Source organism: Heterodontus francisci, chromosome 11, assembly GCF_036365525.1.
Source record: "Heterodontus francisci isolate sHetFra1 chromosome 11, sHetFra1.hap1, whole genome shotgun sequence".
Lineage (NCBI taxonomy): Eukaryota > Metazoa > Chordata > Chondrichthyes > Heterodontiformes > Heterodontidae > Heterodontus > Heterodontus francisci.
Genome location: NC_090381.1, coordinates 115,881,286 through 115,906,433, shown reverse-complemented (window position 1 = coordinate 115,906,433; position 25,148 = coordinate 115,881,286). Strand labels below are relative to the sequence as shown.

The window sequence follows — 25,148 nt, the reverse complement described above, 5'->3', positions numbered from 1 at the left end:
TAACAAGTCAATCTTGGTGAGAAACCTAGCACTGCCCACACTGTCATAACAATCTTCTAAACATGGAATTGGGTAGAGTCAGACTTCGTTAATGCATTCACTTTTTTACATTCTATACAAACCCGGGCTGACCCATCAGGTTTAGGTACTAGAACAATTGGTGAACTCCAGCTACTTTGATTAGGTTCGATCAAATTATTTTCCAGAATATACTGGATCTCTGCTTTTACTCGGGTCTGTTTGTCCGGACTTAAGTGGTAAGGATGTTGATTTAAACGAATGGTTTCCCCTTGATGTGGCTAAAGTTTTGCATCCCAGCTTACCCCTACAAACTCTTTTGAACGTTATGAAAAGCCTGGTGAGGTCTTCATGTTGTTTTTCCTGTAAGTGCAAAAGCATGCTGTCCTATTTTCCTAATCATTTTGTATTCGTTAATCTGACAGTTAGAGGTTCAATATGAGCATTTCCGAGGCCTCCTTCTGCTTCATCCTCGCTAACTTTTTCCTTCTCAACAGTCCTGACTACCTGACACACCTGTACTGGCTTATTCTCCTTCCTACCATAATATTGCTTTAACATATTGATGTGACACAACTGGTTCTTCTTCCGGCTATCTGGGGTGTCAATCATTTAATCTACCTCACCCACTCTTTTGATCACTCTATATGGGCCACTGAACCGTGCTTTTAATGGCTCCCGTTGTAATGGCAGCAACACCAATACTTCATCCCCTGGTTGAAAATCGCAGGCTTTTGCATTCTTGTCTGCCCATTTTTTCATATTGGCTTGGGATGATTTAAGGTGTTCCTGAGCCACACTGCAAGCTTTCGTGAGCCTTTTCCGGAACACAGATACATAGTTCAATGTCGAAGATTCATTCTTTTGTTTTATGAGATTTAGCAGACCTCTTACTTCATGTCCGTAAACCAATTCAAAATGACTGAAGCCTGTAGACTGATTCAGTAAGTCTCTGGTGGCAAATAAAAGAAAGTCTCGTCTTTTATCCCAGTCATGTGGATATTCGTGACAGTATGTTCTAATGATTGTTTTGAGAGTTTGGTGGTATCTCTCTAAAGCTCCCTATGACTTTGGGTAACATGCTGAAGATTTCCACTGTCTAATCCTCAAATTGCCCATGACTTCTTGTAATATCGTAGGCATGAAAGTGGAACCTTGATCCGATTGAACTTCAAGTGGTAACCCATATCTCGTAAAGAATTGGGTTAACTTTTCTACTACTATTCTAGCAGTAATTGTCCTCAAAGTAATGGCCTCTGGAAATCGAGTAGCTATATTCATGATAGTAAGTATGTATTGATGTCCCGCTTTTGTTTTGGCAAGGGTCCTACACCGTTTACCAATACTATAAGGCAGTTCAAAATTAAATTGTAACATTGTATCTCTCGATCTTCGGTCCTGAGTGGCTGTATCCCAGGCAATGAGAAGGCATTCTTTGACTCAGAATAACTGGCTGCCCAATCACTGCTATGGGAACTAGTGGTGCCAGATTTATGGTAGGTTGTGGTTTTCCCACCATTTGATATGTCTGGCATGTCCTTCAAAATTGTCTCCCATCCTTTGTAAGATCTGGCCTGTTGACGTATACGTGATTTGGTCTTATGCATTCCCCTATGTCCTGCAAGAGGAATGTGCGAACCTAAATAATCCCTGTTGATATTTAGGTGGTATCACTATCTGTTCAACAACTGTCCAGTCTTCATCCGCAGGTCTATGAGATGATCTCCATTTCCTCCTCAAAACCCCGTTTGCCATATAATAGCCTTTTGGAACTCCTTTTGCCTCAGCTTCTGTCAGAACCATCTGTGCCATTCAGTATATCTCTGGATCAGCTTCCTGTGCTGCAATGATAGAAGATCAGTTAAACATCTCATTTGGATTATCTAAATCCCCAAATAAGGTTTCAGATACTTGGTTATTTGTTTATAGTGCCACTTTTATCTCTGGCAATGGATCCTGTTTCGCTATTGCTCAGGTGACTACACATGCAGGGAATATTCCTGGAACTTGTTCCTGTTATTGCTCCATTTCCATAACTTCACTTGGCTCCTCTGTAATTATAGGAGAAACAGATACTTTTGATCTGGCCAAATTATTTCCTCGGAGTAGATCAATTCCCTCTGCTGGCAAATTGTGGAACACCGACAGTTACTATCCCAGATATTAAGTCACTCTCTAGGCACACTTTATATAAAGTTACCGGTATATATTCCCTGCCAAATCCTTGAGCTTGAACTTTAGAACTTAAGGCACTTTCTGGTGCAAACATTATATCTTGCCCCAGCACTAGTGTTTGGGTTGCTCCTGTATCCATGAGTATAATGATAGGCTTTCCTGCTTCACATAAAGGATATGGAGTTCCTTTACCCTTTGACAAAAATTCATTAGAACTTTCAGGTATCTTATTCTTAACCTTTACACTCACTTTAGTTTTTGTATCTGATTTACAGCTGCCGTTAAAGCTATAGCCTGGGTTGCTATTATCTGCATTAGCTTTGCATACTCCACCAAGTCCAATGGGCTAATCTCGCAATTTCCAGCATTCTGAACGAAGATGCCCTATTTTGTGGCAATAATAACACTTCAGCATGCGAACCTCACTTCTACCCTCAGCACCTTCCTTTCTGGCCTGAGGAAGTGATCCTAAATCATTCCCAGCTGTTCCTTCTTGTCCCCGGCTACTTGCCGCCTTTGCACTTTCCCACTTTCTATCCTTGTCGGGTTTATGGGGGCGATAGACACAAGATTTTGGCTTAGTCACAAGCTCAAAATCATCAGCAATTTCCGCTGCTTGCCTAGCTTTGAAAACTACCTACATGAGTTCTCACTGGTGAAGGAATAGAATTTTAAAATTCCTCCAAGAGAATCAACTCTTGAAGGCTCTCATATGTGGTTCCCATATTTAATGCCAGTATCCAATGGTCAAAGTTAATTTGCTTCACCCTCTCAAATTCTACATAAATCTGTCCAGCCAATCTCTAAGGTCTGAAACTTCTGACGGTAAGCTTCTAGAATTAACTCATACACAGCGAGAATAGCCTTTTTGCCATCTCAAAATCTGCAGAAGCCTCTTCAAGAAGCATGGCATAAACTTCATGAGCTCTGCCTACCAACCTGCTTTGCATAAGCTGTGTCCAGCTTTCCTTTAGCCATTTCATCTGTTCAGCTCTTTTTTCAAAAGATATGAAAAATGCTTCTATGTCCCTTTCCTCAAATTTAGGAAGAGCTTGTATGAATTTAAACAGCATTTCATTTGGTCCTGGGCTGAATTCAGATTCTTCCTGACCCGAATTGTCCCAGCAGTCAAGACCACCCCATTGTCTTAGTTCCATGGCTTTTAGTCTAACTTCCATTTATTTCTGCCTTTCCTCTTTTTCAAGTTCAAGTTTTCTTAATTCTTTTTCAGCTTCAAGTTTTCTTATTGCTATTGCTTTCTCTTTTTCCCTTTCCTCTTTTTCCAATTCATGTTTTTTCATTTCTTGCTCCTGCTCATGTTTTTTCATTTCGAACTGAATTTTGGCTAATTCCATGCGTTACTCTCTGACTTACTACCTTCTTGTTCCTTGTCTTCTTCTTCTAATTCCAGATGTTGGGCTATTAGGTAAATTATCACTGATTTTTTGGCACCTGATTTCAATTCGAACCCCAGTTTTTCTTCTAATTCTTTTAGTTCATTCTTAGTGAAAATTATCAAGTCACTGAGGGAAACATTCTGCTTTCCCAGAAACTCTGCTGCTACTGCTAATGCCATTCTGATGATATTGACTTTACCTTATGTTATGATCCTGTAGTTTTTTTTTTCTGAGAAGAATGCAGTGTGCCTTTAAACCTGAAAAGGAGCACTACTGCTCCAAGGCAACAAGCTCCAGAGACTGAGTCAAAGAATGCATTCTTGTTGCCAGGATACAGCCACTCAGGACCAAAGATTGAGAGATAGAAAGTTACAATTTATATTTTTAACTGGCCTATAGTGAAAACAGACTGATCTAACTCTCAGACACAAGACAGACAGCTGGACCAGCATACACTGAAGGAAATGAGAGTTCTCTCTCAGTTTATTTAAACCTTATTAATTATACTCTCTGAATTCTGATGTCAAGCCAGATTAATTTCTTAAAAGAAAGTAACCAATTCCTTTAACTACTGAACTGTAATTGTTGAAATTCATCGCTGGAGAATAGGAGCATTTATTTCAATTGCTGAACTGGACTACGGACTGTTCTACTGTTGAAGAACCTTCCCCCCCCCCCCCCCCCCCCCACCCCCAACCATTGGACGGCTGTGAGGACTTCAAGCAACCTTGGACCATTCCACATTGGAAGATTTCACTTCAGCAGGAGTATAAATATGCAAGGACACAATTTTTTCTATTTTAAATGTTGTTTATATCTTAGTAGTGTTTAAGAATTTCGTTTTTCCAATTAAATAGTTAATTTGTTGATCTAAAGGCATCTGGTTTGGGGGTTAATAGATGGTACAATTTATCAGTGTCATTCTTTAATTTGAAAAGTTTAAAATTATATGTTAGGCGCTCTGTGGAGGGCTGGGACTGAATCAATGGTGCGTTTCTCACACCACAATCAGAATCATATATTTTGATTGGGGGCTTTGACGTGAGCAGTGGGTGATAACACTTATTATACAAGAAACCTGGTTCCTTTTATTTTTTCGTAATTGGCATTAGATTTGGATCACAACAATCGAGTTTACAATTAATATGATGCCAGACACAAGACCCCAATTTATATGTTATCCCAGAGACAAGTAATTAGTATGATTCCAAATGTGAGCCCCCAATTAATCTGATTCTGATCCCAGACAAGCCACCCAATTAAATATGTTACGACTGTGGCAGGAGTTATGCATTGTCAATTCAGTCCTGCCACTCCACAGGTCGCAGTATGTTATTAAGCTTTCATACCCAATCAGAAAACAGCCAAATTAAACACTCTAGCAATCCCCAGAATACGACAGACCAAACCCGGTATCTTTAGACAACAACAAATTAACTATTTATGAAAATTAAATCTTAAACACTATTAAGACGATCTATGTCTAAAGACCTTATAACTTCTTATTTTAGTCTAACTCCCCCATTCACACACATACACTGAAAAATAGCGGTAGTTAACTGTTTTATTTTAAAGTGGTGTTTTTAAAAATTAGCTGTCTCTTAAGAATACATAAAATAAGCAAGTCTTTGTTGATTACGTTCCTGGTGGATGAGATATTCTAATGTGGAAATAGTCAAAGACCACTCGTAGTCTTCACGTGGTTTTGATGCAGTAGTCGATTCCTAATCGACATTCAACTCTTTGACTGCAGTAGGGATCAACAGTTCCTTCAGCATTACAAACGGTTTCTTGAAAAAAGAAGGCTCTTCTTCTTTAGGTAATTAACTGGGCCCATAGCTCCCTGTAGATTTTTTATGAGAGAATATAGATAGCTTTGTTCTCTACAGCAGCAGGCCTCGTTGGAAAGTCTCTCAGAACTAATTGTTTCAGACTGTTTTTTGCTAGTCTCTCACACAGTCAAATCGAAATACCATGTGACCTCTCTCACTCCTGCTGACGCCCAGTAAGTGCAGCTATTGGCACACTGTGCCTTAGAAATTCCAGAACTTTCTCTCCCTTAAAGGAGTCTTAAAGACACACACTGTTTTAATCCAAGGAGAAAAAAAAAGATACAAGTCCGTGACAAATAGGCTGCTCCCAGCTTGGTTCTAGAACGTATTTTTCTCATACATTGACCCTAGTGCACAATATGAACTCATCCTCGAGGCTACCTTTGCCAATTTGATTAGTCCAACCTATTCAAAGACTGAAATCACTCACAATTATTGCAGTGCCTTTCCTACAAGCCCCAATTATTTCTTGATTTATATTCTGTCCTACAGTTTAGTTACTTTAGGGGCCGAGAAAGTACTCCCACCAGTGATTTCTTTCCTTCGCTATTTCTTATCTCCTCCCAAACTGATTCTACATCTTGATCTTCTGAGGCAAGATCATTTGTCAGTGCTGTACTGATCTCATCCTTTATTAACAGAGCTAACCCAACTCATTTTCCTTTCCTCCTGTCCTTCCCAAAATGTCAGATACCCTTGAATATTTAGTCCCCAGCCTTGGTCACCTTGCAACCTTTAAGTCACTCCACTTAGTTCAACTGCCCCCTTCTGGTTTCAACCAGCTGGCGCGAGTCTAAGTCGGGACATTAATGTCACCTGGAATGAACTGAATCGATTGAACATTGACTTCTCCGATGGTGAGAAGGAGGTTGAGCATCATTGCCGCTATGTGGCTTTAGTTGAAAATACTGGCCAACAGTTTAGCATTGTTTCTTGGTACATAGCTGATGAGCTCTGCTCTTCTTAGTAATCCTCTCAGCCACTCTTGATGGTGGATGTTTAAGTCACTCACCCAGAGTACATTTGTGTGCCCTTAATTCATTCATCAATTACTGCAAATCGTGTTTGACGTAGCATTGTCCCTCCTACTGACCTTAGGCTAACAAGTCTGTAGTTTCCCGTTTTCTCACTCCCTCCTTTCTTAAACAGTGGGGTTATGATTGCTACCTTCCAATCTTCAGGAACCCCTTCAGAATCTACAGAACTTTGGAAGATGATCATCAATGCAGCCACTATCTCCACAGCCACCTCTTTCGATAATCTGGGATGTAGACCATAAGGTCCGGGAGTTTTATAAACTTTAAGTCTCACTAATTTCTCCAGTACTACGTTTATACTTATAATTTCTTTCAGTTACTTATTCTCGCTCGCTCCTTGGTTCTCCAGTATTCCTGGGAGGTTTTTTGTACCTTCGTCCGTGAAAACAGACATAAAGTATTTGTTTATTTTCTCTACAATTTCTTTATTCCCCATTAAAATTCCCCTGTCTCTGCCTGTAATGGGCTCACGTGTGTCTTTGCTAATCTTTTCCTTTTTGCATACCTATCGAAAAGGTCTGATGGGTTCGCATGAAAGGTCACAGGGTCACTGACCTGAAACGTTAACTCTGTTTCTTTCTCCACAGATGCTGCCAGACCTGCTGAGTAATACCAGCATTTTCTGTTTTAATTTCAGATTTGCAGCATTTGCAGTATTTTTCTTTTATATTTTTGCAGGTTTATTTTTGGCATGCAATCCAGGTATTAAATCAATTTTGACAAGCTACAGCACCATCGACAGGAAATAGTTGAAATTGCTTACAAGGAAACAACAGTACAGGTGCCAAATTGGAAATATGGAAAGTAATTAACAGTCAAAGGGGCATTTCAGACGGAGAACGTAGAGCAAATAACCAACATTTGTTTTTGGCGTAATGACCAATCACAATAATAGAGTTATCCAAATTCGAGTTTGCTTTCTGATCATTGCTACAAAAGAATGGCTGAAATTTCAAATTGATTTGATCTATTTTAAGGCATCATACGTCAGCACTCTGCTGTCACCATTCATCGGGGCTTCCTGTCAAGCCATTTTTCAGTAATGATACAAGTGGTGAAAGAAAGATGGGACCTTTCATCAGAAATAGCATTGATCTACCAGAGAAACTCCTTTAAATGTAACAATGAAAACATAATGAGGAGAAACGAGAAATAGTGATCAACATTTAAACAACTGTTGGAGAAATTCAGCAAATCAAAGCGGGAGAAGTTTAGAGCCAAAGAAGAAGAACTGAAACAGTGCGGTATAGAAAAGTCAGGAATATGAGACGTGACCTTTCCGTCATTTCTTCCCACTTCCTTGAGAATATTGCCATTTTGGCTGATATACTATCCTGTTTTGTTGTTGTTTGGAACCATTTTTAACAGCTTATATTAACAATATTACAATATATCCCAACATAGCTGAAAGACTAACATTAAAAACCCTTTAATAAAGGTTCAGTGGTCCCGTTTCTCATTAATACAAACTAAAGAATGTTTTTTACGTTTATCCATCGATTAAATGTACGTTTTATTATAATGGTATAAGAAAACAGATTGATAACATCATGAAAAGTGATCGCTATTTCCATGAATAGTAAAACTGCGAAAATAATTCAACGTTCCTGAGTTTACAAGGCTCCTTTAACATGACGTCAATTTTCCACATTTTTAGCCATTAGGTGTTTTCTGATGTTTTCGTCTGGTTTGAGCAAAATAATGTAACATTTTGGAGCAAAGATACAGCTCAGCAGTCCAAAACTCGATGCTAAAATGGCGAATATTTCCACTGCGACGGTGTATTTTCCGGGAGTGCTCACGTAAGCGGGGATAAAAGTTACCCAAACTGCAAAAAAGATGAGCATGCTGAAGGTTATAAATTTTGCTTCATTGAACTTGTCTGGTAACGCTCGGGCCAAGAAAGCTAAAATTAAACAGGTGCAAGCTAAGAGACCGATGTAACCGAACACACAGCAGAAAGCGACAGTGGAACCTACATCACACTCAAGGATAATCTTCGCACTTTGATACTTGGTATTTTTAGCTGGGAGTGGGGGAGATGTCACCAACCAGATCGCACAAATTATAATTTGAATCAATGTACAGAGAAAGACAATTGATCTTTGTTGTTTGGGTCCAAACCATTTCATCACATTACTGGCCGGCTGGGTTGCTTTAAATGCCATCAGGACTACCAGAGTTTTACTAAGAATACAGGAAATGCACAGAACAAAGCTAACTCCAAACACAGTGTGACGGACCATACATGACCATGGCGATGGTTGTCCAATGAACACAATGGAGCACAGAAAGCAGAGTACTAATGAGATTAACAGAAAGAAACTTAATTCAGAATTGTTAGCCCTTACAATGGGAGTGCTTATGAAATGTAAGAAAACAGCTGCAACCCCTCCTGTGATACAAGCTCCAAAAAGTGAAATCGCTGTGAGCGCGATTCCCATGTTGTCTTGAAAAGAGAGGAACTCAATTTCTTTTGGAATGCATTGATCTCTTTGTTCATTGGACCAGTAATCTGTAGGGCATTTGATACATTCTGTGGAGTCTGTGGAAGAAATAGGTATATTTAGCATCAGTTGCAGAATGCAATATTTTGCGTAATCATTCTGATATTATGATCCGCCACTGGATGTTCAATCTTCCCACATAACGTATGTAATTAAAATAATGCTGTTTACCTGTTCGGTTGCTGATCTCTCCGTCAGAACACGGTAAACAATCAAAGCAACAAATTGGCTGCCCTTTTCGAGCACCTTTTCTTGTACCCACTGGACAAATGTCACTGCATACTGATATTGGTACCTGCGGAGATAAAACAGTCCACTCTGAACCTCAACTTGCATCTAAAACTCTCTTCTAACATATCAGAAATATTGCAGACATTCATCGATCTGTGTTTTCCTGGGTATCTCCTTTGCTTTGCTAATTCAATTTTGTAAGGTAGCGATTATTTTGAACCGTTTGTTAGGCTGAGTGGTTGTGAAAAGGCTGGCGATGATAGCAAAGTATTTAAAATGTATGCGACATTATCTGAGTAACGAACATAGTAGATTTGTATAACTAGCAAGTTCTCAGACATTCTTTACAAATACATTTCCTCCTGGGTTAATTGGTGAGATATCTTATTTTCCACTTGCATCTTATTGGATTTTTGTAATGGACATTTTCGAAATCAGAAAAATGAAAGCAAGCAAATAAAAATCCCCAATCGAAAGCTGTCAAGATAAATAAATCGTTGTGTAGGGAGATAAATTGTAGAAAGTCAAAATCCATTCTCGGATGTGAGATTTACCGGCAAGGTCGTCATTTATTGCCAATCCCTGATCGCCGCGTGGTGATGGTGCTCCCACAACATCATTGGATGGGGAAATTCCAGGATTTGGACTCGGCAAACGTGAAGGAACAGCAAAAAACGTCCAAGTCACGGCGGAGGGGCACTTTGAGGGGAACCTGGACATGATGGGGTTCCCATACTCTTGCTATCCTTGACCCTCAATGTTTTGGATATCGCGGGTTTGGGAGAATCAGCGGAAGAAGCCTTCGTGAGCTGTCGTTTTGCATCCTATAGATCATCCTGCAGCCAAATGGGCTGCAATGTCTCGGATGTATTAGCCAGGCACATATACGGAAAAGAAAATAAAAAGCAACAACTAATTGTGCAAAGTGTTGCCATCATTAGAAAATCCTTACCCTGTTTTCCGATCCATGCCAAACGATTCCACTTTCATCCAAGACAAATTCTTTCCCTGCAGGTAACGCTGCATCGTAATAACCAACTTTAACAAGCTGTACCGAGCCATCAGCGCGCTTCTGCCAGTTTAGCAGGTCATAGGAAGCGATAGGATCCCCGTTCTTATCAAAGCGTATTTCCTCTCCAAACTGGTTGGTGAAGTGCACCTCCCTCATGTAGTGTAAAAGCTTTAAACACAACAACACAATTACATGCTAAAGAACTCTAAATTATACAATAGTTCGCAACATTTCTCATTAATTATTTCAACACCAGTTAAAGAAATCCACATCGCTATGAAAAATGTCAGCATCATGTTATTCTGACTTTTAAAGAATATTTTAAATAACTATTTTGCATAAAAATTGTATTTTGCCTCTCTGGGATGACCGGATATTTTCTCACTTGCCAGGGTAGAATACCAGACACTTGACCGCATGTTTTGTTGATAAATGGACCTTTCCCATTTTCACACGATTTTAAATTATGAAGAGCGTGAGCTATAGCATATACCGCTTTGTACACATTGTACGAAATTCGTAACTGTGACACGTCGGTGTATGTAGTTTCGATGGTCTCCAGGCTCTCTAAACCTGTGCAAGGGTTATAAGGTGACGGGTTTTCTTTTAGACTCTGATTTGAGATTGTTACGCTACAGCCAAAAACCTGCTGCCAGAGTTCTTCTACAAAGGGATTGTCTGCTGTTGTGGAAGGGTGGAGTTTGACTAGAAACTCTCTCAGTCCTGGAATTTCCGCTCTCCTGATTCCAAACCCGATTGTTCCAGAAAATATGTCCCGTGTTTCGTCTGTCCACAATGTGACCGATGTGACCCAGGCTTCACTTGCTATCAGCTGGATGTCGGTTATGATGTGCCGTCAGAGTTCTGTTGCTAAGGGCAGTATATCACGCTCAAGAGAAAATATTATGATCACCTTAGCAGTGAACTTTTTAATAGTCTCTATCACTTGAAGCGACTCAATTCTGGTACTTTCCGGAGGAAGAAATTCAATAAAAGCGATGCATGTTTCAAACTTAGAAACTTCTTCAATAAACGACAATGTCGCATATCGGCCATATTCACTATCTTCAGATACAATCCCAACCCAAATCCATCTGAAGCGTTGCACCAGCCTGACCAATGCGGTGATTTGAACGGCGTCACTGGGAATTGTCCTGAAGAAAGTCGGGAATTTGCGTTTATCACTCAGACAGGTACAGGTCGAAGAGTAGCTGACCTAGAAGTTAATACACATTTTAGTTATAACACAGCGAACATATTTCGCAATCCGTCCGCTATCCTATGATTAATAAACGGGGACTTCGAGGGTTGGCTGGGAAGCAATAATATTGCCATTGAGTATAATGCTGCTAAATTGTTTTGTAAAGGGATTTTGCCAGACAGTGGAGGGTAAATATCTCTATGATCGGAATTAAGGAAGAACCACATGGAATATATACGTTTGTCATGACCAGTCAGGCTGACTTTTGAAAGGAAGTTGCTAATTGATCCAATATCATCCGTTTTACACTATGGCTAAATGGGAATATTGCCTCCTTCGTTTCATTCGAAATCGAACAATTTTTCAGACCAACCAGGTATCGGTCAGGGAATTACAGAAAAATCTACTCAATCGGAAGCGATGAAACAAACGGATGCTTGTCAACTGAAAAATGTCTTGTGATATGTTACTCGCGATTGTGATTCTAGTTTTCTTGCTACAAGATTTGTTATGCAAGTTGTGATTGTGTGCAAAGAGTTTCATTAAAGTGAACGATTTTAGTTAACATGTTGCCGAAACATACCAATTCTAATACAGCATAAACCAAATGCAGCCACCTTTCATGTCGTTCCTAAAATGTCTCCAGTTGATCCTTGGATATACCTATTTATTTAAATGTACACTTGTTTTGCGTCTAAGGGACGTTCAGTAAACCTACTTTAATCTATGAAGCCATCAATGAACCTTACCAGGCCAATGCCGAAAGGAGCCAACAAACGTGAAGTGGCGATAGACTGTGAAGATGCTGCGTCTCCCACAACGATGGGCACTGATGGAGGGGTCGTGCACGTGTATCTGGATTCAGCCCCATCCTCCTCGTTCAGTAATTTGAAGGCTCCTTTGAGCGAATGAGAACTGGTATAGCAGCTGTCAAAGATCTTATAGCCCAGTGTTACATTGGGCAGCAGCTCTGGATTCCTGTTTATTTCTTCTATTGAGAAAATCATCGTTTGTACCCAACGCAGCTGTCTTTGCCGGAGCCTATTGAATAAATATCAACATATTGAGTGTGATCAGGATGTAACATTTTTAGGTCCCATAAAAGGCCATCGACCTGAAACGTTAACGTCGTTTTCTGTCCAAAGACGGTAAGACGTACTGAGTATTTCCAACAGTTTCTGTTTCTATTTTAGATTTCCAGCATCCGCAGTATTTTGCTGTTATACAAGATGTTTAGGTCGGTCGTTTGCAGTACGCAGACGTTGCAGTTTACTAAGATAGTGCAACAAAAGCGAAAGTAATTGACCACCGCATTTTACTACATATATTTGGACCCGCTAACCGATTCTGTAAATTTGATTTGCTTCCTAATTAATCTGTATTTCCATGTTCTGTTCTTTCGTGTGAATGAATATGTTTGATTTTCATACATAGCAGGCGAGGTGCAAGTTCTGTTAGCTTCCTGGTTTATTCGGGTTTCTTTATCTGAATTCAAATTCAAGTAATCAAAGTGAGAAAAGAATAGTGAAAATGGACTTCGTAAATAAAAGGATCGGGAGCGATGACAACACAAATGTATTGGGTCAGGCTAGACAGCTTTCCAAGGTCCCAAAATAAACACAGAAAATGGAAGAAATACGCATCAGCTCAGTCAGCAACTAAAAGAAAACAGAAAAACGATAGGCTAATGATTCGGTCTGGACCTTCCATTATCATTCAACAGCGAAGGCTCCGACGTCCTTTTAACAAATCTCATCTTATTCTATCAATTGTAATGTAACATTTGTCTTCAAATACCGTTTTGTCTTTCTATTGCAGTCGCTGCAACTGTAACATGTTGTCTTCTTGTCTTTTGTCTTTGATGCCGAAAATCATCTGCCTGATGGACAGAAACGCCTCTGCTCATCCACTGGGCCACCCATCCACTCCCTCCAATGCCCCTAACAACCCTCAAATACTTCTCCAGATTATCGATCTTTAAATATGATGACTACGCTGACTCAAGTATTGGGTATTATTTGACAAACGACACTTTTATTATATTCGGGGATACATTCCTATCCAAACTGCAGTACGTTTAAACGGACCGATCATTTTACTTACCAACGGCAGCGATTTAGTTGAGGTTTAGAGCGAAATGTGTTATAGTCTGGAGCTGTAGTGAAATGCAGTGGAAATAAACCGCCCAATACAATATCTCCATCTTGAGATACTCCGGGATTGAACCTTTCCAGCAGTTTGCATGTCGGTTGAATCGCTGGACTCAACTTCTTGATTAAAAAGAGGAACAGAAGACTCCAAATAGAAAAATACTGCATTATAAAAGTCAAACAACAACGTTCTCGAGATCACTGGAGAAAATAATGCAAACCTTCGCCTGAAAGTCTATTTATATACTCCTGGGTAATCCCACACTGCAGGAGCTAGTGGGAATAACTCGGAATGACTCAAAGAAGGGTCAGCCACATTGGTTAAGCTGGCGTGATGCCAGATGATGATGAATTAGGTTATTGTCGAATGCTTGAGGCTATTTGTTCCTGTATTATCAAGTTTAATCACATTTTGTTTGATTGATATGAAGCTTGTTCATCCTGCGGGTATTCATAATTTATGAAGGAGTTTCTCTGTGCACGTAATTTGTCCACAATAAGGATAGGAATGTTTGAGAATACGTTTATCAAAACTTGTGAATTGCACTTGATGTCAAATGAACAACTTAAACACAAGAGTCGGTTTTTGAACTACTTGATCATTTTATGGAGTGAACACATATTTCTTGGTTGTAGATCACATGGGATATTCGCGCGGCTTTCGCCAGCATAGCCATAGTTTAGTGGTTTTGTTCTGCTGAAACATTGGGAAAGGTCGAGTGTACTTCATATTTAGAAGTGAGTGTACGTCAAGTAAGTGAAGCATTTCGAGAAGCTTCTCAGGGATTGGTTAATGTGCAACATAAATTCAATTCTTCCTATTTCGTTTCTTTCTCACGATATCTGCGTTATCGTGGCTGCTGTGGTTGAACTGAGTCGAGGGGACTTGGGAACATGGGGATTCTATCTGTTTTGATTCGTAGTATTGTCTACTTAGCCACTATTCTGCGGCAGGATTGGGTCAGCCAACAGTTATTGACCTTTTTATCGTCACTATTTTCTCTTCCTGTAGTGTGGTTTTAGGTGCTGAGAAACAGGTGTTGAAAATTGCAGCTCTCCATAAAGGGGTTCAGTTTCTCCAACTCACCCCTCTTCAGTTTAGGAACTATGCCAAACAAGACACCTAGTGATTGCCATGTAACCCATAAGGTTTCACAGATATATTGGCAGTCGGAACATGAGCCCATATATTCCCACAGTTGGGGAGTGTATGTGCTTCTTGAAATTATTAGCCACCGTTGTGTTAAAGTTACAGGATGTTTTATGTTTATGATTACATGTTCCATCTACTCCTAATTGAATAATGTTCCTACACGTTGAATTCAGTATTCATAGATTATTAACCATGCAGTACATAGATTACCTAACATTCACTTTACAGCTAATACTTGTCATGAATAGTTTGATCTACAAGGGGATCGAGGGTTTATGGGAAGGGGTTGCAGGCAGGAAAATGGAGTTCAGGCCACGATCAGATCAGCCATGATCTTATTGAAATAGGAGCAGGCTAAAAGGGTCGAATGGCCTACTCCTGCTCATATTTCTTATGTTCTTATGATTATTTAAGAAGGTTAAACGTCAGAGCTCTGTACAAAGGCTGATCAGACTTTGTTTCGAATGCAAGACATCAGTATAAACTGTCACATTTTATACATTTCTTTCACACCCTCTACATGGCGATTGTGACGGAGTATTCATTCAACAATTGTTTAAAGAGACAAGCTGGGAGGTGCAGGTAAACCTTCTCTGAATGCACTTTCATCCTTCATTAAATAAGGAGACCAATAATGTAACCGTACTCCAGTGTGGATGTCTCACCAATACCCTGTTTCACTGAAGCATACTTTTGTATTCAATTCCCCTCACAATAAATGATAACATTTTATTAGCTTTGCTAATTACTTTTTGTATTCATTTGTGGGATGTGGACGTCGCTGGCCTGGCCAGCATTTGTTGCACATCTCTGATTGCCCTGGCTTGTTTGGCAATTTCAGAGGGGTTTTTAAAGGGGTTAACCACATTGCTGTGCATCTGGAGTCACATGCAGCTCAGCAGAGTTTCTTTCCTAAGAGACTTAGTATATAACAATCGACAATAGTTTCATAGTCACCATTGGATAGGCTTTTTATTTCCCAAATTGACTGCATTTAAATGCCACCATCTGCCATGGTAGAATTTGAACCTATACCCCCAGAGCAGTAACTTGGGTTTCTAGGCTATTAGTGTCGTGACATTATCACCACACCACCACCTCCCTGCCTCAGTTGTTGCACCTGCACACTAACCTTTAGCTATTCATGCACTAGGACACCCAGATCCCTCTGCACCTCAGAGCTCCGCAATCTCTCACGATTTAGAAAAAATGCTTCTTTATTACTCTTCCTCCAGTTCCACATTTTCCCACATTATGCCCCATTTGCCAGATCTTTGTCCATTCATATAACCTATCGCTATACATTTGTAGCCTCGTTATGTCCTCATCACAACTTATTTTCCGACGTATCTTTGTGTCATCAGCAAATTTAACAATCATACTTTCGGTCCCTTCTAGGTGGAAGAGGTCGTGGGTTTGGAAGGTGCTGTCGAAGTAGATGTGATGAGTTGCTGCAATGCATCTTGTAGATGGTACACACTGCTGTCACTGTGCACTGGAGGTGGAGGGAGTGAATGTTTAGGGTTGTGGATGGGGTGCCAATCAAGCGGGCTGCTTTGTCCTGGATGGTGTCGAGCTTCCAGAGTGTTGCTGGAGCTGCACCCATCCAGGCAAGTAGAGAATTTTAAAAACGTTTTTGTATTCATTCATGGGATGTGGGCGTCGATGGCCAGGCCAGCATTTGTTGCCCATCCATAACTGTCCTTCAGAAGGTGATGGTGAGCTGCCTTCTTGAACCGCTGCAGTCCATGTGGAGTAGGTACACCCACAGTGCTGTTAGGAAGGGAGTTCCAGCATATCAAAACAAGAAATGCTGGAACCACTTAGCAGGTCTGGCAGCATCTGTGGAAAGAGAAGCAGAGTTAATGTTTTGGGTCAGTGACCCTTCTTCGGAACTGACAAATATTAGAAATGTCACAGGTTGTAAACAAGTGAGGCGGGGGTGGGGCAAGAGATAACAAAGGAGAATGTGTAGATTGGACAAGGTCACATAGCTGACCAAAAGGTCATGGAGCAAAGGCAAGCAATATGTTAATGGTGTGTTGAAAGACAAAGCATTAGTACAGATAGGGTGTTAACGGACTGAAGATTAAACAGCAGCAAGTACAAACATGAAAAAAATACAGTGGCTAAGCAAACTGAACAAACTAAGATGAAATTAAATAAACTGAAAAAGGACTTCAAAAAAAATTTGTAAAAAATAAAAAATAACAAAAAAAAGTAAAATGGGGGGCCCGTCATGCTCTGAAATGATTAAACTCAATGTTCAATCCGGCAGGCAGTAGTGTGCCTAATCAGTAAATGAGATGCTGTTCCTCGCGCTTGTGTTGATGTTCACTGGAACATTGCAGCAATCCCAGGACAGAGATATGAGCATGAGAGCAGGGGGAATTTGTCTGTTTTCACGCTTCAGTAGATTTCTGTTGAAGTTTGTTTTATTGAATTTAAATTATATGCCTGACTGTATACTTCTTTAATTTCATTGTTGAACTGAACAATATTTTTAACCCTATTTGCAATACACTGGTTAAAACCAGCTTTTGAACTCCTTTTACTCCTTTCGTGCCAATAAAACTTTTGGTCAATGAAGACCCAAAGCACAGTTTCTCTTCATGTCACCTCTCAGCTGGTTTAACTCAGTGTGTATTCCAAACAGTATTAAAAATATAGATCAGTACAACATTGAAATTAAAGAAGTGTACAGTCAGTCATGCTATTTAAGTTAGTTCTGGTTAATTCGCAACAAAACCCTTTGGGTGAAAATCATACTCCTCAACTGCTCTCTAATCCTTCTGCCAATTACATTAAATCTCTGCCCCCTGGTTATTGACCTTTCGATTAAGGGAAATAGGTTCTTTCCATTCATTCTGCATAAGCTCCTCATAATTTTAGACACCTCAATAGAATCTCACTTCAGCCTCTTCTATTTCAAAGACAGCAAGCCAGCCTCTCCATTCTTGGCAACATTCTCGTACATTTCCTCAATACCCTCTCGAGTGCAATCACATCTTTCCTGTAATGTGGTGAACAGAACTGTACACAATACTCAAACTATGGCCTAACTAGTAATTTATGCATTTCTAGGATAACCTTCTTTCTATTTTATTCTGTTTCTCGGCTAATAAAGGAAATGATCCCACATGCCTTCTTGACCACCTTATCCACCTATTCTGCTACCTTCAGGGATGTCTGGACATGCACTCCAAGTCACTCTGTCCCGCTACACTTCTCAGTATCCTACCATTTATTGTGTATTCCCTTGCCTTGTTTGTCCTGCCGAAATGCATGACCTTACATTTCTCCAGATTGAATTCCATTTGCCACTTTTTTGCCTACCTCACCAGTCCATTGATATATTCCTGCAGTCTACAGCTTTCTTCCTCACTATCAACCACATGGACTATTTTTGTATTATCTGCAAACTTCTTAATCATGCCTCCTACATTTCAGTCCAAATCATTGAGGTATACCATGAAAAGCATGGGACCTTGTACGGAGCCCTGCGAAACACCATTGTAAACAGCTTTCCAGTCACAAAACACCCATCGACCATTACCTTTTGTTTCCAGTCATTTAGCCAATTTTGGATCCAACTTGCCACTTTCCCTGGATCCAATGGACTTTTACTTTTCTGACCAGTCTGCGATGTTGGAACCTTATTAATAGTCTTATGTTTTTCCAGTGTTATTGTACCTGGAAGTTAAAGAAAAAAACTAGTGCCTACCTGACCTCTTGTGAATTGATGTCAACCGGGGAACCCGAGTGACGTTAGATATTCCATGAAAATTCCCTTTTGACCTTCCTTTGCTTTCCACGTTGTCAAATGTGCGGCCTGAACTATAATTAAACCAATCTTTTTCGAGAGGGTGATCATGTAATTATCTTCCAAAACTAAAACTAGAACATAATTGCCTGCTGCTGTTCTTTCCTAATTGTAGCTAAATGTCTTGCCGTCTTTCTGCATCCCTTGTACTTCTAGTTCCTAACATCAATACTAAATTATGACATCAACGTGCAGATGTTGACTCACATTATATAGAACGTAGAACAAAGAACAGTACAGCACAGTACATGCCCTTCGGCCCACGATGTTGTGCCGAACCTTTAACTTACTCTAAGATCAAACTAACTACCTACATACCCTTCATTCTACTATCACCCATGTACCTATCCAAGAGTCGCTTAAATGTCCCGAATGTATCTGCTTCTACTACCATCACTGGCAGCGCATTCCACGCACCCACCACTCTCTGTGTAAAGAACCTACCTCTGACATCTCCCCGAAACCTTCCTTCCTAGCTCTTTCCACCCTGGGAAAAAGTCTCTGGCTATCCACTCTATCTATGCCTCTCATCATCTTGTACCCCTCTATCAAGTCACCTCTCATCCTTCTTCGCTCCAATGAGAAAAGCCGTAGCTCCCTCAATCTTTCTTCATAGGACATGCCCCCATCTCCTCTGCACCCTCTCTAAAGCTTCCACATCCTTCCTATAATGAGGCGACCAGAACTGAACACAATATTCCAAGTGTGGTCGAACCAGGGCCTAATAGAGCTGCAGCATAACCTCGCGGCTCTTAAACTCAATCCACCTGTTAATGAAAGCCAACACACCATACGCCTTCTTAACAACCCTATCAACTTGGGTGGCAACTTTGAGCGATCTATGGACATGGACCTCCACACTACCAAGAATCCTGTCTTTAAGCCTGTATTCTGCATTCAAATTCGACCTTGCAAAATGAATCACTTCACACTTTTCCAGGTTGAACTCCATCTACCACTTCTCAGCCCAGCTCTGCATCCTGTCAATGTCCCGTTGCAACCTACAACAGCCTTCCACACTATCCACAACTCCAGCAACCTTCGTGTCATCAGCAAACTTGCTAACCCAGCCTTCCACTTCCTCATCCAAGTCATTTATAAAAATCACAAAGAGTAGAGGTCCCAGAACAGATCCTTGTGGAACATCACTGGTTACCGAGCTCCATGCTGAATACTTTCCATCTACTACCACCCTCTGATTTCTATGGGCCAGCCAATTTTGTACCCAGCCAGCCAACTTTCCCTGAATCCCATGCCTCCTTACTTTCTGAATGAGCCTACCATGGGAACCTTATCAAACGCCTTGCTAAAATCCATATACACCACATCCACTGCTCTTCCTTCATCAATGTGTTTTGTCACATCTTCAAAGAATTCAATAAGGCTTGTGAGGCATGACCTGCCCGTCACAAAGCCATGCTGACTGTCTCTAATCAAACTATGCTTTTACAAATAATCATAAATCCTGTCTCTCAGAATCCTCTCCAATAGTTTTCCCACTACCGACGTAAGACTGACAGGCCTATAATTCCCAGGGTTATCGCTATTCCCTTTCTTGAACAAGGGAACAACATTTTCCACCCTCCAACTATCTGGTACTATTCCAGTGGACAGTGAAGACGCAACGATCATCGCCAAAGGCGCAGCAATATCTTCCCTCACTTCCTGTAATATCCTTGGGTATATCCCGTCTGGCCCCGGGGAATTATCTATCCTCATATCATTCAAAATTTCCAGCACATCCTCCCTCTTAACCTCAACCTGTTCGAGCATATCAGCCTGTTCCACGCTGTCCTCACAAACGACCAGGTCCCTCTCACTGGTGAATACTGAAGCAAAGTATTCATTTAGGACCTCCCCTACCTCCTCTGACTCCAGGAACAAGTTCCCTCCACGATCCCTGATCGGCCTTACCCTCACTCTGGCCATCATCTTGTTCCGCACATAAGTGTAGAACGCCTTGGGATTTTCCTTAATCCTACCCACCAAGACTTTTTCATGTTCCCTTCTCGCTCTCCTAAGTCCATTCTTCAGTTCCTTCCTGGCTACCTTGTAACCCTCTAGAGCCCTGTCTGATCCTTGCTTCCTCAACCTTAAGTAAGCTTCCTTCTTCCTCTTGACTAGCTGTTCCACATCTCTTGTCATCGAAGGTTCCTTCACCCTACCACCCCATCCCTGCCTCATCGGGACAATGTTTGAGTTTGTAATCTTCCACATGTTTTTTTGCTGTATTTTGTTCTTGCTTTCAATTTAAGTTAACGTTCCGTACCTTTTATAGAATGAATAAAATGCTCTTTGGATCACTGGAATGGTTTGGACCTGGCCAGCCAGTAATGAGAATGATAGCTGGACTACAGGGGTTAAGTTCCGAGGAGAGATTACACAAATTAGGCCTGTTTTCGCTAGAATGTAGAAGGTTAAGGGGTGATCTGATCGAAGTCTTCAAGGTATTAACAGGAAAAAACAGGCTAGATAAAGACAAACTATTTCCACTGGTTGGAGATTCTAAAACTAGGGGGTATAGTCTAAAACTTAGGACCAGACCATTCAGGAGAGATGTTAGGAAGCACTTCTTCACGCAAAGGGTGGTAGAGGTTTGGAACTCTCTCCCACAAACAGCAGTTGAAGCTAGAACAGTTGTTAATTTTAAATCTGAGACAGATAGATTTTTGTTAAGCAAAGATATTAAGGGATATGGGCCAAAGGCAGGTATATGGAGTTAGACCACGGATCAGCCATGATCTCATTGAATGGAGGGACAGGCTCGAAGGGCTGAATAGCCTACTCCTGTTCCTATGTTCCTATGTTCCTCTGAAATGGTTTGGACCAGCCGTCCAGTAATGAGATGAAATGTTTGGACCCACCCAACAAAGATTAACAGTCACAAACAAAAACAAGAAATGCTGGAATCACTCAGCAGGTCTGGCAGCATCTGTGGAAAGAGAAGCAGAGTTAACGTTTCGGGTCAGTGACCCTTCTTCGGAACTGACAAATATTAGAAAAGTCACAGATTATAAGCAAGTGAAGATCAACAGTCTTTGTGCATTGATTCAAATTATAATATATGTGACATGGTTGGTAACATCTCCCCCACCGCCATCTAAAAACAAGTACCAATGTGAAAAAATTATCCTTGAGTGCTTTGTGGTTTCCACCGTTGCTTTCTGTTGTGCATTCTGTTATATCAGGCGCTTAGCTTGTATGGGTTTAATTTTGACTTCCTTAGCCCGACTGTTTCCGGAGAAGTTCATAGCTATAAGTCTCAATTTATAACCTTTACCATGCTCATCTTCTTTGTAGTCTGTGTTACTTTTATCCCCGCTTATGTAAACCCTCCCGGAAAATACACGGTCGCAATGGAAATATTTGCAATTTTCGCAACGAGCTTTTGTTTGCTGAGCTGTATCTTTGCTATAAGATGTTACATTATCTTCTTAAAACGAGATGAGAGCATCAGAAAACACATAATCGGTTAAATAGAAGCAGATTCATTTAAAGCGGACATAGACATTCAGAAAGTTGGATCTTCTGAAATCACTCGTCTTTCTGCGTGGCTCCAGTTCGAAGTTCAGTAGTCAGCAGTTTTGTAGGAATAGGGTTGAGGTGGGTATCGTAATGAAGATGAGCTCAGAGAGGGCATGACGGAAGATAGGAGAGAAAGTAGGGTAACATGCGAGTTTAGTGCTGGGGCAGAGGGGAGGCTTATGCGACATTTTCTTAGTGGGCTAGGGAAAGGCAGCTAAACGGTGGACGGATGATCAGAATCGTAATGACGAAGTCCATGAGCTCTTCGCACTCGTTGTTGGAGTGTGGAGGAGGAAGGGAAGACTCATGGGCAACAAGGTTTAGACGGCAAAGATCCTGCCAGTGGTGTCCGAGAAGTATCTTTTTAAAACTCAGTAATTACAATGCAAGGCTATTCAATATTTCACTGTATAATGGAACCAATGACACGGAATTCCGCTAAATGTTGCTGTCACTTAAATATATTTTAAAGCCAAGTCGGATATTATACCGCTGACATTTGGTGTGGGGTTCCAGTGGCAGAACAACCATATTTGGTGCAAATTAGAAACGGTACTTCTCTCTTACATAGAGATGAAATATTAGTTTGAACAAATTATACATTTCCATGGATCCCATAAATACACACTTAATCTAATTACAGTTAATACTGCCCGTGTAATGGGAGATCGCCTCGAGCGCTGGAAAACGTGTTGCTTGGGTGTCACACTGAACGCAAGTGACTAAACGGATAACCTTGCGTCGGAAACTTTCAAGACCTTGTAGTATTCTGAGGGGACCAGGTTGTGCTAATTATTCCCGATAGCACCGTGGGCTTTCCTTATTGAGAATATATAGTCTTTCACTCAAAGGCACGGATCATTCCTGAAATGTGGACCGCGTTTCTATGATCATGATGCAACTTCATCACTTTTGGGTTATTTTCTTACTTAACTCGATCGAAGCTCTGATTCCTCCAGTTGAACATTTGTGTAAACGTCGAGAGATGTTCAGTCCCGGAGTTTTCAAGGATGGAGACATTGTCTTGGGCGGTTTATTCTCCTTACATCTAAGAATAACTTCGGACGATAACTCATTCCAAAGCAAACCTCCGCCAGTACGCTGCAAGTGGTGAGTAAAAGTTATTAATCTTCAGTATTCAGTATAGAAACAGTGCAGGTTGCTTTTAAATGTCAGTCAATTTGTTAATATGGCTCAAACACTTAGTAAAATACCTGACAGATATTTCAGTTGGTCCACTCTGAATGGGGTGTGAAATGTTTTGATCGACATGTGTTATAAGATCTTAGATACTTTAGAAGATTTCTTACAGTCAATGTTTGAAGAGAACCAGGAAACCTGCTCTAAAACGAGATGTCTGTGATTTTGCTATCATTAGCCAAAAGAAGCGTCTTCATTCAGCACCTGGTCGACATCCCTGCAGATAGCGAATAGAGAAATGCTCACACCAATGGTTCAAAAATAAAAAAAGTTAGAAGAATTAGAGAGTACAATTCGTCTTGAAGGATAGAGAAAACGGACGCTATCAATTCAGCAACCTATTTTGCACTTGGAGAAAAGGAAAATAAAACCTGTGGGTGGGGGAGTTAGTTTGACGTTGTGCGATAGTGTAGTTAATGTGATAGCGCCACAGCAGCCAGTATTAGAGCTCTCTGGATTTTTGTTTCCACTGAATACAATAGAAATCACTATGCTAATAGGAATAAAACTCAGGAGAAATGTAAAACCAGATGTCAACTCGTTATGACCCGTTTAACACTATCACACAAATTCAAGATCTGCCCGTTAGTCTCCAGAAGAGTGAATAAAGATTCACCCTACTTTGAAGCTGTCTCCGTAAATGAATTAATGATGAAATTATTAATGACGATTTTCTAATCTATGTCCCAAATGCAGCATTTGTTTGCTCTGCATGAATGACATTATAACCAGCAAGAAACTATTGCTAAATACTTTGATTTGATTGGTTAACAGCTACAATGCTAGAACAAGACGCTTATTATTGTTCCCTGAAGGTGGCAACGCAGGTAAATAGAGTGGTCAAGAAGGCATACGGCATGCTTTCCTTCATTGGACGGGGTATTGAGTACAAGAGTTGGCAGGTCATGTTACAGTTGTATAAGACTTTGGTTCGGCCACATTTGGAATACTGCGTGCAGTTCTGGTCGCCACATTACCAAAAGGATGTGGCTGCTTTGGAGAGGGTGCAGAGGAGGTTCACCAGGATGTTGCCTGCTATGGAGGGCACTAGCTATGAAGCGAGGTTGAGTAGATTAGGATTATTTTCATTAGAAAGACGGAGGTTGAGAGGGGACCTGATTGAGGCGTACAAAATCGTGAGAGGTATAGACAGGGTGGATAGCAAGAAGCTTTTTCTCAGAGGGGGGGATTCAATTACTAGGGGACACGAGTTCAAAGTGAAAGGGGAAAAGTTTAGGGGGCATATGCGTGGAAAGTTCTTTATGCAGAGGGTGGTGGGTGCCTGGAACGCGTTGCCAGCGGAGGTGGTAGACGCGGGCACGATAGCGTCTTTTAAGATGTATCTGGACAGATACATGAATGGGCAGGAAGTAAAGAGATACAGACCCTTAGAAAATAGGCGACAGGTTTAGATAGAGAATCTGGATCGGCGTAGGCTTGGAGGGCCGAAGGGCCTGTTCCTGTGCTGTAATTTGCTTCGTTTTTTCTTTGTTCTTTGTTCTTTGTTCTTATTATAACATTGGAGCTCTTTAGGTAGCTATTGACCGACAGGCAACAACATTATCAAAAGGAGAATTGCTCTTGAAATGTTTTTGAAACAGAAAGATCAGAAGGGATACAGGGGTAAATGTAGAAATGCAACAGTTAATCACCAAGATGGGCTTAGAGATCTGGGATGGTCTTTCTGTTTTACTTTGAAATACAGCCAGAAAATTTGATTAAGATTGTCAAAACGATGAAAAATTACTCAGTATCCATGGAATAGTTATTAGAATGGTCCAGGAGCTTTAAGCTATTTAAATAATAGAACTAAGGTATATGTCAGGCGGGACTTTTTCGCAGTCACCGACCTCTGGAATAAAATACCGAACTACCGAGTATTCAAAA

General features: G+C 40.7%; 1 protein-coding gene across 1 annotated transcript; it reads right to left on the bottom strand.

The window, feature by feature from the left end:
* Nucleotides 1–8,096: 8,096 nt before the first annotated feature.
* On the bottom strand, nucleotides 8,097–23,333 carry LOC137375097 (extracellular calcium-sensing receptor-like). The gene is given in 9 exon segments (XM_068041724.1): nucleotides 8,097–9,004; nucleotides 9,138–9,261; nucleotides 10,150–10,377; nucleotides 10,595–11,425; nucleotides 12,160–12,451; nucleotides 13,514–13,680; nucleotides 18,270–18,406; nucleotides 22,991–23,162; nucleotides 23,262–23,333. Coding segments are annotated over 9 exon segments (2,931 nt in total).
* Between the last annotated feature and the right edge of the window lie 1,815 nt (nucleotides 23,334–25,148).